Source organism: Rana temporaria, chromosome 6 (assembly GCF_905171775.1).
Source record: "Rana temporaria chromosome 6, aRanTem1.1, whole genome shotgun sequence".
NCBI classification, from domain to species: domain Eukaryota; kingdom Metazoa; phylum Chordata; class Amphibia; order Anura; family Ranidae; genus Rana; species Rana temporaria.
In genome coordinates, this window is record NC_053494.1 from 1,268,142 (window position 1) to 1,282,994 (window position 14,853).

The window sequence follows — 14,853 nt, forward strand, 5'->3', positions numbered from 1 at the left end:
GGGCATGCCAGCTCTACTCTGCTTGTAGAAAATACCCAAGTGTCTGGCTGCAGGATAATCAGAGAAAGGCCAAGAGGAGATTATACTCAGCAATCCCCTACGGGGGCAGTGCTACAGACATGCGACAGCCATATGTTCTATGGACAGATCCAAAGACTGGAGGTCCAAGTGTCCAGTGCTGAGTCTCCTGGGTACATGTCCCCAATGTATGATGGCCTATACATCCTTCAGTATGTGCCTAGACACAGTGGCTGGGATATGACTAAACTCTTCCAGCTTGAGTACAGAAGGTATCATCATCAGCGCAATCACTGCACGCTCTCCAGGTGTTGGGACTTGTGGTCCCCAGGGTGAATATGCTGATATTCTGAAGCCATATTTGTAATGGTATGGCCCGTGGGACCCAGAGGCTCTTGAAGCATGCGGGGTACTCCTGGTTCAGCTTCACCAATGACTCTTGTTTCTAGAGTCATCCTATATAATAGGGGAATAGGATGACTGAGAAATGATATCATGGATTACATGAGATGAGACAATAATGATAATTCATGTATTGCAGGATATCTTGAAATATTACAAGTTGTTCATTCTGAACACAACAGGTCAATAGAGTGTCTCCTTCAATGTGGAACATAGACTGTTGAGATGTTAATTGATGTTAATCACCTCCAGCTACCTGGCTGTAGTGAGGAAAGCTTGCTGTGATTGCATTCTCTTGTCTATTGTGTTAATTAAGCCTGGCTCCTAAGATATTTTATTGTGCTATGCTAACTAACCCTGTATTGTGTGAAAGTTCTATTGATGATAATATGTGTTGTGAGTTAACACACTCTGGTCAGACGTCTGACTTATGTTCACAAAAGGAATGTGGATTGTGTAGCAGGTGAGAATAGCTTATCGCGGAGTCAGAAAGTCTGTCTAAGATGTGGATTGAGGGGGACTTGTTAGCACCCATTGTGTGATGTTGTTGGCGGAGTGTGTCATTGTCCCTTTGATTCCTGCAGCATGCTTTCTAACTGTATATAAGAAACCTGAGTTTACCATTAAAGTTTATCTGTTTGGAACCAGAGGACAGAGCTGTGTCTCGTTATTCTGGGGGAAATCCAATGGGTCCTGTCTGCTGGATGGTGGAGTGTCGGAAGCTGTCTTGGGTTGGTGGAATGGAATATCGTAACGGCGTTTACCCCTGACCGTTACAATATTCTTGTAGTATCTGCCAACCTACCAGTCTACCCCTCATCTATACATGGAACAAGCAGTACATTTTCCGGCTCACACCCCTGGATCCTGAGTGATATATATTATTAGTGCAGAATGTCTCTGTCCCGGTTTTGGTATTGGGTGGAAAACTCACGTTACTTTGTGGATAGCCGTCGGGGTTCTGGTTTGTTGCCTCATTTGTATGATGTTTGAGGTCAGAATTGTCGGGTCTCTTACTGAAGAAAATCTTCGGAAATCAAAGTGTGTCTGAAAATTGCTGGAATACTGCATGAGGGCGAACTGGGGAGAGGAAAGACGGAGGGGGCAGAAATGGAAAAAACGATCGGTCACCTGAAAATACGTTTTTTATTTTTCCACACTGTATTACTATATTACATATAAAACACTGATTATTGCAACATTATCAGCCGCCTGTAAAAAGTATTTTTTCCACACTGTATTCTATTCTATTCTACAATCACACTGATTATTGCAGCATGGAGAGGGGGTTACCTGGGTGTCTGCCTTGCTGAATGAGGTCATAACCGTAGACACAAAAGTTAACATTTTTCTAAAGTCTTCGCCACGAACGCTGCCGGATCCATCAATCAGGAAGACGATATCCAGGCTGGAAAGGGTACACTCTGCAGGGACACAGAGAAAGGCAATGAGGGCTCCGCAGACCCTCTGTGAACGAAAACCCCCCGACCTATAATGTAACCCATAGAAACTGATACCAGGATGGATATTTGTGCCATGACCTGAGGTTGTGTTTTGTTGGATGAACCTGATCATCATTCTGTGTTTGGCGCGATATTGGCGACCTTTGGTTTGGGGAGCTCTGTGGTTGTGCCCCAGATGCACGTGGCCCCACATTACCTCAGCTTCCGGGACGGACACCATCTTGTGGCCCTTTTCCTACATTCAACATACCCTCATCATTTGCATGTAAGTATCCAGGACTGGCATATCCGCCCTTTTCCTGTTATGCTTAGTATCACATTAGACTAATTATACCTCAATCTTTCTAGATATTCGGGGGCATCCAGCCCTGACGAGTGTCTATACACGAAACGCATCGGGCAATTTAGGATGCCAATACATACCCATATCAGTTATCAACCCAGTCTACTGTCTATCAAGCAATTATGTTTTTATTATTTTTACATCATGCCACTTTATTGCATTGTACCACCCTAAGGACTTGTGTTTATATAGGAATTCTTCCCCAGCAAGGAGAGTTCCCAGTTTTGGAGGGGGCTGTTGCCCCTGAGGGATACCTTGGATTGTGCTGCTGAGGTCTCAGGGAAGTAAACTTGGAAGGAACCTGGAACTGGCTGCAGGATTCACCAAAGGGATCTGGTCTGGAGAAGAATTTTTCTCACTCACTGGTGTCTGGGAGGTGGCAGCTGTCCCTGTAAATAATGGTGACTGTCTTTTTGGAATATAAGGCTACTTTCAGACTGTCAGCGCGTTGGCATCAGCGGTAAAGCGCCACTATTTTTAGCGGCGCTTTACCGCCATTTTTGCAGCGATATTCGTCCGCTAGAGGGGTGCTTTTAACCCTTGCTAGCTGCCGAAAAAGGTTGAAACCGCCCTCAATGCACCGCTGCTGCTTGCCGGCGGTTCGGCGGCGCTGCCCATTGATTTTAATGGGCAGGAGCACTTTAGAAGCAGCGTGTACACTGCTTCTACAGTGCTGTAAAGATGCAGCTAGCAGGACTTTTTTTGCCGTCCTGCCAGTGCACCGCTCCAGTGTGAAAGCCCTCAGGGCGCTTTGCCGCCATTATTTTTATAGCGCCTGCAAAGCACCTCAGTGTGAAAGTAGCCTAAGGGCCAGACATTGCTCTGACTGAGACAGCTTGGGAGTTGTACTACGAACCGAACAGGGGGGTGTTCAGCCCATCTCTAGTGAGTTAATGAATTGAGGGGAGAATCACTGGAGGGATCCCCAGAGACATTAGGAGGTCAAGTACAATACTGTGTCCATTTCTGGAGACCTCACTTACAAAAAGATATTGATAAGCTACAACCACCACATACACCCCCAGGTGATAAGCTGCACCCCCCCCTTGAGGTGACAGGCTGCCAAACTCCCCTCCCCCAAGGTGATAAGCTGCATCCTCCCTAGGTGACAGACAGCACCCCCCCCCCCCAGTTGACAAGCTTCAAATCTCACTTAGCCCCCCTGAGGTGACAAGCTGCATCTCCCAGTCCTGTCCTCTCATGATGACAGGCTGGGACCGCCACATAAATAACCACAGGCCCCCCACCCCAATATGTGCAGGGGTTCAATTTCAATTCAAAGCGGCCGGCCCCTGCTGCTGGGTTGGTTGGGGATTGCTGCCTTAAACTGTTTATTGTGAATGGACTGTTGCTTGGGTGGATGGTGGCCTCTGTACTGTTTGGGGGAGAACCACGTAAAACTTTGGGGGGTAGCTCTACATCATTGTCTGCAGGTTCTCAGTAGATACAACAATCTAATGTTTCCTTCACTGGGGTGTTGTGTATGTACTGTCTACGATGAAGGGCTCACACTGTGCAGGAAACATGTCTTCATCGTGGAGGTCCAGCTGAGGTCATTGGAAATCACAATATGGTGCAAGGATTACCTGGTAGAGAAGCCGGCAGTGTACGCTGGGGCGCCGACCTGACCAGGTCTAGCTGGTAGCACCGTCCATTAACATACAGATTCTCTCCGCAGACTCTCTGAAGAGTTGGCCCACAAGCCTGCAATAGACAGGAAGTAGATTATTATAATATATACATTTCATTCGCCCGCTCCTCCAAAATATATACCTAATGTGCTGTTCTTTCCACCACCCAAGGTGAGGCCCGCCAGAACCTGAACTATAAACTTCTCCGACTAGGCATATCAAACCTACATGACCAGTGGCGTCACTAAGGGGGGACCAGAGGGGGCCCTGACCCCCCCCCCCCCAAAATTATGCTGTGCCCCCCCCAATTAAAACACATTTGTGTTCCGTAACATGACTGCTTGCAGAATCCAGACGAAAATGTCTTCAGTCCACAAAGAGTTGAAAAGAAGAATTTTCATTGTTGAGGTGGATTGTAGCAAAAATAGGTAAACATAGGCAAACCGGTAAAATAAAACGATGACCCTGTACCCTGGTGAATGCTTGGAGAAGAGGGCTCCACCTTTCTCCACACGTAAAGAACATCGCTGACCTGGAAAGCTGTGTTGGGGGATTTCAGGTTCATCATCACAGAGAATTACCCACTGCAATGGCCGGCCAAGAAAACCTCAGCATAGACCGTCATTTGACTGACCTCAACCTATGAGGGCTCAGCAAACTCTCAGAGAAGTCTGGGAATCAGACATTGTAACGGTCACCACCGTTTACGACCTTCCATCACATCCAAGACAGCTTATCGACACTCCAACCAACAGGATCCAATCCATCCCATTTCCCCAGAATCAAGACGAGACACGCAGCTCTGTACTTGTTTCAAATGTAATGACAACTTTAATGGTTTCTTTCAGTCTTATATACAGTACAAGGCATTACAGGAACAATCAACTCCCACCCACACATCACACCGTGGGGGGGAGCTTCAATCACATTCTTTGAGCTAATTACTAATCATTCTAGACATGTCGGTGCCGGCCTATAATTATCATGATCTAACATCTAACCACTGCACCTTCCTTCATTAACAGCATAACAAACAAAACACCATCACACACAATGATCTCTTCTTAATCCACATCCCTAGACAGACATTCTGTCTTCGCATACAGCTTGACCAAAAGGTATTCACACCTCTGAGCATCAATAGGCTTAAAGCAGTGTTATCACACAATGAAATGTCTTCCAGGAGCCTGACTCAATTAGCATGTCACTAGTCAGGGCTAATCATGGAAATGAGTCACTATTGACTGGTTGGGTCACAATTAACCAACATCTTGCAGTATCTCAAAATCCTGCAATAGGAACTATCAGTGATGTCCCCTGTCCTGTAATTTAGGACATAATTTCTCAGTCACCCTATGGCCCTATCGGACATAAGGTGACCCTAGACATAAGACTCCTTGGTGACGCCGGTACAGGAGTACCCCTCATCCTTACAAAGTCTCTGGGTGTCCCGGGTCATTCCGTTACAGACATACAATGTGACGTACCAACAACTGCGGTGATTTCTCCTGGACAGCCAGAGAGAGTCCGAGTGACGCGTTCACCCCATCCTCCGATCCTGCAATACACATAATATAGAATGTATCACACATAGGACATGTCTCATAGATCTAGGGAGCTCCAGAAGGGGGGTGCATCAGGATGTAATGTTTTTGGCTTGGAAGGTGCAGACTGGAAGGTGATGAGATGCCCTCAGCAATGGTGAAAATAAACCTTGTATCTGACCCACCAGGCAGAATATTATAAGGTATTGTAGCAGTAGATGGGAAAAATAAATTGGAGAAAATAAAAATGGATCGCACACAATGCATGTTGGGTGCAGACGATGTGTCTTCAGATTCTAGCAGCATAGTGAGTAATAGAGATGGGAGAACGGTTCGGGCCGAGCATGAGCCCGAGCTTAACATTTGCCTATTTGGCTACTCACCGAACACCCGAATTTGTAGGGTGTTTTCCCCCGACCAACACCTTGCAATGCACTGAGCGCTGCACAGTGCATTCTGTGCCCTGTTTGGGCAAAGCTTTGTCCAATCAAGGCGCAGTGTAAGCTGGTTGTTAAAGAGTGGAGCTGGGAAGCCGACCTCAGCGCCCTTAACAACCGATGAGTCATCAACTGTCAATGGGTTTCCCTGTTGACAGTTGAACAATAAAAAAAAAAAAAGACGTGCCCCACAACCCTAGTCCATACCAGGCTATTTGCGTCCCCCCCCCTCGAGTCCATACCAGGCCCACAGCGTATGGTCCCGCTAAAATTCATACCAGACCCTTATCTGGGCATGCAGCCTGGCAGGTCAGGAAAATGGAGGAGAGCGACCCCCCCAACCCCAAAACACCTGTCCACATGTTGATGGGGTCAAGGGTCTCTTCCCCACAACCCTGGGCTGTGGTTGTGGGGTTTGCGGGCGGGGGCTTATCGAAATCTGGAAGACCACTTTAACAAGAGGGCCATCAGAATCCGTCCCCCCCACATATGAATGGGTATTGGGAATAAAAAACCCTCCGCCTCCTGGGAGGCCTCCCGCCTAATGCCTAATGCAGAGGACTGCACTTTGACATTTCTTATATAAGTAAGGGAGGCCACAGCATGCACCAGTCTGTGACATCGGAAAGGGGGCGGTGCCACTGGGTGATGGAGCCAGGTGGCCCCGCCCCTTACCTATATAAGAAATGTCAAAGCGCAGAGGAGGCATTCTGCGGGAGACCTCCCAGAAGGCGGAGCGTTTTTTATTCCTTTATTTTTCGGGTCGGTGGGCAACGTGATTGACGATGAATTTACATCGAGGGACACTACTTTTTTATTTATTTTTAATAAAGGATTTAAATCATTTAATGCTTGGATAAGGGTCTGGTATGGATTTTGGGGGGACCCCACACTGTTTAAAAAAAGATGCTGTAGGGTTTCCCTCCTAATCGATACCAGTCCTGAAGAATCTGGTCTGGGGGACGATGACTCCCTGGGCCGTTTTGTTCTTTATTTTTTCAATAGCCGAGTCATTTTAAAATAGGATTTGACTTTTTTTATTCTTTATAAATGTCAGTTTTGCTGCAGCAGGTTCTATACATGCTACAGATGCGCCACTTTACAGGCAGACTAAGGGGACCTCCCAGGCACTATATTTAAATGTATTATTGTTGCACTTTAAGCATAATTAGGAGGTCCAGTACAGAGAATACACGGGTACCTCTATTGTCCTACAGTCCTAGGAGGCCCAGTACAGAGAATACACGGGTACCTCTATTGTCCTATAGTCCTAGGAGGCCCAGTACAGGTAATATACAGGGACCTCTGCTGTCCTATAGTCCTAGGAGGTACAGTGCAGTGGATAATCAGGGACCTCTGTTGTCCTATAGTCCTAGGAGTCCCAGTACAGAGAATACATAGGGACCAATGTTGTCCTATAATCCGAAGCATGGTGACCACATTTCCAGACTACCATTCAGGGACACCTTCCCTTCCCAAAAATCAGCTTGTGGTGTAAGAAATCACAGCACAGAATTTATGATTTCTCCAATCACAAGCAGGGGGCGGGGACTGTGCTCCTCCAGGCATTCCCGGCCAGGACAAGTACTGTCAGTGAGTAAAGCGGTGATGTGGCGGCCTTTTTTGGGGGCATCGGATTGGCCCGGGGGGTGGCTAGTTTCCTTCCCGGGACACTGTATTGTCCTGGAATGAAGGTGCCCGGGACAGACCTGCAAAATGCGGGACTATCCCGGGTCAATCCGGGACACGTGGTCACCCTAGTCCGAAGAGGCCCAGTAGATATAAAAGGACCTCTTTTGCGGGGGAACTCTAGCTGTGGTTTGCTTTAGAGAAGTGTAACTTTCGAAGAGAACTGAGATAGTCTCCTTACTCAAAGGGTTTTTTTTTTTATGAACTTCCTTCTCTCAGCTTTCATGTTGTGCGATAAAGTCTACAAAAACTATAAAGTTTACTCCTTTGATTTACTGTAAGTACAAAGTGAGGACTTCCCTTTAGACTGTCCTGAGGCCGCTGTGCATATAAACTATGGGGGGCACCAAGGAAGGACATTTCCAAACCCGATGAGGAACCTTTGGTGGAATTATCTCGCACAGCTTGTAGTATTGACTCCCAATCACCTGATCCTGTTGTGTAATGTTGAAGATGATTCCGTTCTAATGAGAGTGAGGCCCCGTAAACACGTCCGAGGAACTCGACGTGCCAAACACATCGAGTTCCTCGTCGAGTTCTGTGTTGAAGCCGCCGAGGATCTCGGCGGACCAACTTTCCTCATTGAACAACAAGGAAATAGAGAACATGTTCTCTATTTGGCCCGACGAGTTCCTCGTCGGCTTCCTCGGTGAAAAGTGTACATGCGACCGAGTTTCTCGGCAGAATCCAGCTCCGACCGAGTTTCTGGCTGAATTCTGCTGAGAAACTCGGTCGTGTGTACGGGACCTCAGGAATATACCCAGTCACCTCGTCTTCATCCAATCACCATGAAATGTGTCAAGGTAGTCGTTGAAAATTTTAAAATTTGTGGGGACACCCGGTAAGTACATAACGCCATTACTATGGTGCCTGGGTCAGGTGTGAAGTATTCGTATGGCCAAAGGGGAGAATCGCTGTCTCATATCCAGGGTATGAAAGGTAAAACGTCATTATAGGTGAGTCAATGAAGCCACTGGAGACAGAACTCATGGAGGTGGTCGGCCTCTATCACGGCTCTTACATATAACTTGTACTCTCAATGTCTTTAAGAGCAAGTCCACTTTTCGTTAAGGTGATGGAAGAATGCCAAGTCTTGATCTGCAGAGGTCAACCCCCCCCCATGTTGAGTTATTTATTTGTTGATAGGCTGTTTTGTTCCCCCAATGTGCAGGTTTCTATATTTCTCTGTACATTGGGCCACATATTCCAAGTGGCTTCCCTTGTGTTTGAGTTTTGGGTCTTCTGTATGTCCAAGCTTCTGTCTCAGTGTATTGCTGGGCTTGAAAGACACGGACAAGAAGGAGGAGGAGGAGGAGGCGGAAGGGAAGAAATCTGGCTCTTCAGCGCCCCCACCTCTGTGGCGCCTGGGTGTGCTGCACCCCGTGCACCTGACACCCGCCCAGGATCGGCCCGGACCATATTACTCTACGTGTTCTGCTTCTCCCCTCTCTTCCATGGTCTCTGTTTTAATGAAAGCCCAGTGTAGGTAAAAACAAACTTACAAAGCTTCTCCAAGAGTTCTTTGTCTTGGTGTTGTTTGGTACCATCTCAGCTCAATGTTTCCGAGTTCTAATCACCCCCCACCCCATTTCTGTTCCAGCGGGTGGCAGATACCTGTTACAGACGTCCATTAGAGGTAGTGAGTCAGTCAACAGTAAGTGAATTTAAACATGCTTGGGCCGTACATAGATCTATACCCACACAATAAAAAAGGGGACAACTCAACGGACCCCCGTCTTATAACCACTTATCATCTATATACCTGAACCAGTGACTTGGCGATGTTCCATTGAATGAGTTGAAGGCTCTCATCTCCACTCTCATCTCATTTCCACCTCCTCCATGTTCAGGTTGACTACAATAGGAGATAGAGGTGATCCCATAACAGCCATGTCTCTGACTGTGGAATCTGCCCTTGGGCTTAAAATTAGTGGTTTGGAGACAAAGGTCCAGCATTGATCATACTTTGTCTTGAGTTCTGTTTTGCTGCCAAAAATAACTTGTGAAGGTAGCATGGGGTGTGCGCAGCCTAATGCATGGGGTGTGCACCCTAAAGCTCAAACACACACGCGCATGTGTATGTATCTACATATATATGACCCCGGCACATAGATCTCCCTGCTGGCACAGTGAAAGAGAAGGGCATAAACACTTCTCTTATGGCAGAACCGATAAGAGGGAGATCTTTCCCATGTTCCCGTTGCTACACAGAGCCATAACACTAATGCGCATGGGGTGATTAGGGTGTTCCTGGGCACACCCGGCACACCCTGTGCGCACGTCTATGGAAGGTAGCATACAACTGACACAGGGGGTGTACATACACAGGTCACAATTGCAACCCAGCCCCATGCTCCAGGGGGCCTGTGCGCCCCCCTGTACATCTGGATAAAAGCGCCGGCGGGGGTGGCGTATAGAGGAACCTCCATTTTCATCCTGCAGGAACAATGAGGGAATTGGTTACTTCTACACCCCGCCCCCTCCTATCCACATCACAGTGTGATCGGCCTCCTGTGTACTCCCCCTGCTTCCCCCCATCCCCCACAGCCCTGCCGGGTTCCCCCCTCCCCTCTTCCGCCTGCTGCTGTGGGGGATTCCTTTGGGATGGAGAGCAGGGAAGGGGACGGTAAATATGTCCTTTACTGGCCCCTTCCTTGTGTTAATAAATAGAGTTAGTGCTCAGTACTGGGTTGCTGCTGGAAAATTACTTACACCATTATAATAACTACTAATTAATTATCTACCCACTATACTACATCACTACAAGTACCGATCACTGGGGCAGATTCAGGTACCGCTACGCACTTCTTACGGAGGCGCAGCGTCCCGTTTTTGCCCTGCGCCCCCGCAAATTATTTGCTCTACGCTTCATTCACGAAGCAGTAGCCACGTAATTTGCGTGGGCGCTCCTAAAAAATGCCCGGCGTAAGGGCGCGTAATTTAAATGATCACGTAGGGGGCGTGGGTCATTTAAATTAGGCGCGTTCCCGCGCCGAACGTAGTGCGCATGCTCCGTCGGGAAACTTTCCCGACGTGCATTGCGGCAAACGACGTCGCAAGGACGTCATTTGCTTCAAAGTGAACGTAAATGGCGTCCAGCGCCATTCACGATTCACTTACGCAAACGACGTAAAATTTAAACTTCGCGACGCGGGAACGACGGGTATACGTAGCATTGGCTGCCCCTGCTATTAGCAGGAGCAGCCTTACGCGAAACCCGACGAACGGAAACGACGTAAACTGCGTACGCAGGGCTCGCGTAGGGTAGTGAATCGGCGTTAGTATGCAATTTGCATACTCTACGCTGACCACTACGGGAACGCCACCTAGCGGCCATCGTAAGAATGCAGCCTAAGATATGACGGCATAAGAGCCTTATGCCACGCATATCTTAGGCTGCAGTCGGCGTAGCGAGGTTCCTGAATCAGGAGCATTCGAAAACGCCGGCGCAAGTAAGCAATTGCGCTGCGTAACTATGGTTACGCAGACGCAATTGCTTCTTGAATCTGGGCCACTGCCTCTGTTCATTCATCACTGAAGCATAGGAAACTGTTTTTCCTATGCTTCAGTTTGTGAATGAACTGGAAGCCTCTGTGCAGAGCTATTCCTGTCTATTCATTCTGAAGAGATGGAGTTTGAGGGCTGTGTCCCCAATCTCCTTTCTCTGTCTCGAGGATGGAACACCAGAGGTCTGTTTAGACCCCCAATATCTCACCAAAGCCCTCCAATGGGGCTCCTAAAAAAATAAAAAATTGTAAGTAAACAAATAAATAAAATGGTAAAAAAATAAAATAAAATTACAAAAATAAAAAAAATGACTGGCACCAGTGGCGGAACTACCAAGGTCACAAGGATCACACTTGCAACTGAGCCCTGGCATTCTGCCACCGCGAGGGGGCGGGGGGAATGGACGCCCGTGGGGGGGAACGCCAGGGGTCAGGGGTCAGGAGGGCCCTTTATGGTTTCTTGCCCCTGACTTGTCTCATCTAATCTCATGCAGCACATAGATTTCTATATAATTGTCCCGTATTATTGCCCCCCGTCTGCCGATTCAGATCTTCATCATAATATTATTACAGGATTAAGAAGAAAGAATTACCAGTGGTGACAGGGATCTCATTGCAGGCGCTGCTTTTGGGGTCACAGCGATATAACTGTCCGGTTTTATTAATGGCGGCCTGTTGGAGTGGAGCGCTGACAATCACCCTGAAATCACAGGAAGGTAAAATGACATTCACTTTTTTTAGTTGTACTTCAGCCACTTAAGGACCGGGCCTGTTTTTTCAGACTCAGTGGGCCAGATTCAGAAAGATCAGCGGATCTTTCTGCTGGCGTAACGTATCTCCGATACGTTACGCCGTTGTAACTTTGGGCGCAAGTTCAGAAAGAACTTGCACCCTTAGTTACAGTGGCGTAACGTATGTGTTGCGCCGTAAGGCCGCCTAATTCAAATGGGGTTGTTGGGGGCGTGTTTTATTTCAATTTTACTTGACCCCGCGTTTTTGACGTATTTTTTGAACGGCGCATGCGCCGTCCGTAAAATATCCCAGTGTGCATTGCTCTAAAGTACGCAGCAAGGACGTATTGGATTCGACGTGAATGTAAATGACGTACAGCCCTATTCGCAAACGACTTACGCAAACGACGTAAAATTTCAAAACTCGGCGCGGGAACGACGGCCACACTTAACATTAGCTACGCCTCATATAGCAGGGGCAACTATACGGCGAAAAAAGCCGAACGTAAACGACGTAAAAAAATGCGCCGGCGGGACGTACGTTTCTGAATCGCCGTATCTACCTAATTAGCATATTCCTTGCGTAAAAATACGGAAACGCCACCTAGCGGCCATCCTGAAAATGCAGCTTAAGATACGACGGTGTAAGACACATACACCTGTCGGATCTTAGGGGAATCTATGCGTAACTGATTCTCTGAATCAGGCGCATAGATACGACCGAGCGCACTCAGAGATACGACGGCGTATCTCCTATTTGAATCTGGCCCAGTGTTTACATGTTAAAAACAATTTTTTTTTTGCTTGAAAATTACTTAGAACCCCCAAACATTATACTTTTTATTTTCTAACACCCTAGAGAATAAAATGGCGGTCATTGTAATACTTTTTGTCACGCCGTATTTGCGCAGCGGTCTTACAAGCGCACTTTGTTTTAGAAAAAAAAACACTTTTTTTTAATAAAAAAATAAGACAACAGTAAAGTTGTTAGCCAAATTTGTTTTTGATATTGTGAAAGACAATGTTACGCCGAGTAAAATGATACCCAACATGTCGCGCTTCAAAGTTGCGCCCGTTCGTGGCATGGCAACAAACTTTTACCCTTAAAACTCTCCGTAGGCGACGTTTAAAAAAAATATACAGGTTGCATGTTTTGAGTTACAGAGGAGGGCTATGGCTAGAATTATTGCTCTCGCTCTTCCGATCGCGTCGACACCTCACATGTGTGGTTTGAACACCATTTTCATATGCGGACGCTACTCACGTACGCGTTCACTTCTCCGCGCGAGCTCGTCGGGACGGGGGCGCTTTAAAAGAAAAAATGTTTTGTTTCTCATTTATTTTGCTTGATTTGATTTATTTTTACAATGTTTATTTTTTATTTTTATTGAGTCACTTTTATTCCTATTACAAGAAATGTAAACATCCCTTGTAATAGAAAAAATCATGACAGGTCCTCTTATATATGAGATCCGGGGGTCAAAAAGACGTCACATCTCATATTTACACTAAAATGCAATAAAAATATTTTTTTTGCTCATTTGAAAAAAAGACATATGGGCGGAAGTGACGTCACTTCCGCCCTGCAGTGATACAGAGACGGGTGGGAGGGGCCACCTTCCCCTCACTCGTATCCATACACAGCCATGCATAGGACCCGATCGCCTCCACCTCTACTGATGGCTCCGGTAAGCAGCAGAGGGCGCGGGAGAGCGGCAGGAGGGCGGGCCCTCTCCTGCCGCTGATAGCGGTGATCTTGCGGTGAATACGCCACAGAGACCACCATTATCGTTTACAGGACCGCCCACTGAAGAGATGGATACCTCGGTTGTGGCAGCAGCTTCTCCCATTACCGAGATATCAAAGTCAGGACGAATATCGTGGTGCGGCGGTCCCTAGGTGGTTGGACTGGAGATGGAAGGTTTGGCCAATGGGTGGTCAGTCGTTGTATTTAGGTGACCTTACAGGGGCCTCCAGGACCTTCCTGCCTGAACAATACGTGGCGCTGCCGGCGGCTCCCCTTATATGATGGGTGGAGTTTCCTGTGGGGAACATTTTGGTCCACCATTGTTTGGACCCGCGCTAACATGGCTTGTGTCCTGCAGGAAGCTCCAACCAAAGCATTGGCAAGCCTAGGCCTATAGACAAGGGCGAGCAAGACTCCGATCTTCACTCTGGTCTGGCCTCCTATCCATGTCACAGACTCTGGAGATCACTTAAGCGAAATTCTGCCCAAAATCAAAAAGCCAAATTTTAGATGGAATAAGCCTTTAAGCCCCTCCCCCCGCCCCTACGCCAAAGTATCTGCAGTCCATGTATGTCCCAGGAACCCAACAAGGTCCGCCCTACAGAAAGGAGAACAGAACCCACCATCCTCACCATTTATCCAGCTGTGCCACCTGATGTCCAAAGCTCCGATCCGCATTCCGGAAGACGATCGGACTCTCGGTGTCCATAAAGAAGGCCCCGGTGTAGGAAAGCACTGCAGGAAAATGAGAACATCAGATGGTATGGAACATTTCAAAACGTTCTGCCCAGCGTACAGATTTATCCAGAGATAGACAAGAATAACATCTAAAACACAACAAACACATGATGGAGCTGGAGGAGAAGTCATGTGACGTGGCGGGGACATATGGTAGAGCCACATGGTGGGGTCACATGATTGGCCTTGTTGTCGTGTCATATGGCAGGGTCCTATGGTAGGGTTTCATGGTGGGGTTATATAGTGGGGTCACATGATTGGCCTAGCTGTCGTGTCATATGGCAGGGTCCTATGGCAGGGTCCTATGGCAGGGTCCTATGGTAGGGTCCTATGGCAGGGTCCTATGGTAGGGTTTCATGGTGGGGTCACATGATTGGCCTAGCTGTCGTGTCATATGGCAGGGTCCTATGGCAGGGTCCTATGGCAGGGTCCTATGGTAGGGTTTCATGGTGGGGTTATATAGTGGGGTCACATGATTGGCCTAGCTGTCGTGTCATATGGCAGGGTCCTATGGCAGGGTCCTATGGCAGGGTCCTATGGTAGGGTTTCATGGTGGGGTCACATGATTGGCCTAGCTGTCGTGTCATATGGCAGGGTCCTATGG

The 14,853-nt window shown here is 47.7% G+C and overlaps 1 protein-coding gene across 1 annotated transcript in view; it reads right to left on the bottom strand.

The window, feature by feature from the left end:
• LOC120942724 overlaps positions 1-14,853 on the bottom strand; it is a 100,051-nt gene that overhangs the window by 80,105 nt on the left and 5,093 nt on the right. Inside the window, exons 2-7 of the mRNA XM_040355649.1 lie at positions 14,144-14,246; positions 11,627-11,733; positions 5,345-5,415; positions 3,813-3,930; positions 1,714-1,844; positions 1,355-1,500 (exon numbers count right to left, since the gene is read on the bottom strand). Of these exons, the coding sequence (XP_040211583.1) occupies positions 1,355-1,500; positions 1,714-1,844; positions 3,813-3,930; positions 5,345-5,415; positions 11,627-11,733; positions 14,144-14,246 (676 nt within the window). The remainder of the gene's footprint in view (positions 1-1,354; positions 1,501-1,713; positions 1,845-3,812; positions 3,931-5,344; positions 5,416-11,626; positions 11,734-14,143; positions 14,247-14,853) is intronic.